This window comes from Entamoeba dispar, genomic scaffold (genome assembly GCF_000209125.1).
Source record: "Entamoeba dispar SAW760 scf_1105229462729 genomic scaffold, whole genome shotgun sequence".
NCBI lineage: Eukaryota > Evosea > Mastigamoebida > Endamoebidae > Entamoeba > Entamoeba dispar.
This window is the reverse complement of record NW_001855338.1, coordinates 1-1,823: the sequence shown is the minus strand read 5'-3', so window position 1 is coordinate 1,823 and position 1,823 is coordinate 1. Positions and strand designations below refer to the sequence as shown.

The 1,823-nt window shown below is 26.8% G+C and overlaps 2 protein-coding genes across 2 annotated transcripts, besides 1 other annotated feature; one reads left to right on the top strand and one right to left on the bottom strand.

Annotated features, from left to right (window-relative positions):
* Nucleotides 1-67: 67 nt before the first annotated feature.
* On the bottom strand, nucleotides 68-544 carry EDI_203590 (uncharacterized protein; the record flags this gene model as incomplete). Its single annotated transcript, XM_001740150.1, has 2 exons — nucleotides 68-417; nucleotides 499-544. The coding sequence occupies 2 exons, from the start codon at nucleotides 542-544 to the stop codon at nucleotides 68-70; spliced, it is 396 nt and encodes a 131-aa protein (XP_001740202.1).
* Nucleotides 545-904: 360 nt separating this feature from the next.
* On the top strand, nucleotides 905-1,600 carry EDI_203580 (uncharacterized protein; the record flags this gene model as incomplete). Its single annotated transcript, XM_001740149.1, has 1 exon — nucleotides 905-1,600. One exon carries the CDS (start codon nucleotides 905-907, stop codon nucleotides 1,598-1,600), a length of 696 nt encoding a protein of 231 aa, XP_001740201.1.
* Nucleotides 1,601-1,655: 55 nt separating this feature from the next.
* Nucleotides 1,656-1,712: a microsatellite.
* The last annotated feature ends 111 nt before the right edge of the window (nucleotides 1,713-1,823 follow it).

Here is a 1,823-nt window from a genome sequence, read left to right as displayed (position 1 = left end):
AATGTAATAATTAAAAACCATGTTGGAATTAATGTTGATGATGAAACAATGGCATATTGTTCCTTACCTATTTGTTTATTAACCAATTAACTACATAAATAGGAGTATAATCAAATGGACTCTTTTCTAATTCACTTATTTTTTGTGTTGCCCATCCATATCCTTTATTTTCTTCATTCAATTGATAACTTCTTTGTTCTTTAAGTGATGTACTAAAGACTGTAATATTTGATTTCCACATACTATAACTATTATCTTCATTATAATGATAATCAAGTGTTGGATTTTTAATTATTCTATCTGTATGAAAAATACATGATTCATCAGGTTGAAATAATCCTCCTGAATGACAACATTCAAAAAACACTGTTACATGTCTTACATTATTATTAAATAATAAGTGTGTAATTTGTGTATCTCTAATATATGATTCTCATTAACTTAATGCTTCACCATCTTCATCAGTAATCCATGTGTATAAAATACATATAAATATACTTATATTTCTCTCTCTATTTACTAAATACAATTGAATTAAATTCATACACTACTACTAATATCAATATCTTCTCCTTTTCTCTTATCTATTTTGTAAAGATAATGTCTTGCTTGTATAAATAATTGTGGTTATTTGCCCATTGTTTACACCAGGTAATTTGTTGATCTAAACCTTTGTTAATTTCTCCAATCTCAGGATCTATTATTCCAATAAATTGCATGAACTAATATTACTAGTTCTTATGGATTTTAGACGACCAACTAATACAATTATAGAAGAAGAAGAAATCTTTCTTTATATAGATATAGACAATCAAAAGCTTTCTTATCAAGTATCAAGAAGGACATTCTTAAATGTAACTTCCCTACTAAGGTAAAATTAATTAAATTGAATGAAAAGAAGACGATGTATTTGACAGATGAACATCCAAATTATGCAATTAGTGCTGCTACTGGAAGTTCACTCCCTCTATTTCCAACTAAATCAAGTAATATTCTATCATTTATGCATAAAGGAAATGCTCTTGATGGTGATAATAATCAAGTGTATTTTAGATTTGGAGATTGGGATACTATAAGGATTCTAAGAGTTATTATTAAGGTTCAACCAATTACAAATATGTTTGCAGGAAATCAGAATATCATCCAAACAGTAAATTGTTTCTATTCGATGAATAATGCAGTTGAAACACCAAATGCTTTATATCAAATTCAACCAAGTTATGATAATTCACTTCTAAACTATAAACAGAAATTTACCTTTAATAATAATGAATCATTTACATTAGTAATAGAGAAACCACAGACTATGAGTACTGACTCTCCAGTAGTTCATTCATATAAAACTACATGGTCATTAAGTGATCAAACAATATTTGCATTGAATGACGGTAATTGGCAAACTCAAAGAGAAGATAATCAAGATGATTCAGAAAATGAAGGAGAATGTGAATATCTTCATGATAAATTAGGTATTATTAATAGTCCATTATATGATGCAGGTGTAGCACCAGCTATTCATTGTGGTAGACTTTATTTTAAACCAAGTGGGGATTGTGCATTTAATATCACAATTAACTACAAGGTAGCATTAAAAGGTTAATTATCTAATTGAATTAAAATAATTCAATCTTTATTCTATTTTTCATTTAATTTCTATCAATATAAAAAAGAGAATAGAATAGAACTAGAAAATAAGAATAAGAATAAGAATATGACAGAGAACCAACTTGATATTCAAGTATTTAAAGATTATAGTATTGATTTTACTACTAATGTTCCATTGGTGAATGAAATTATGGCAAAAGAGGTTATTAAGTATTTAT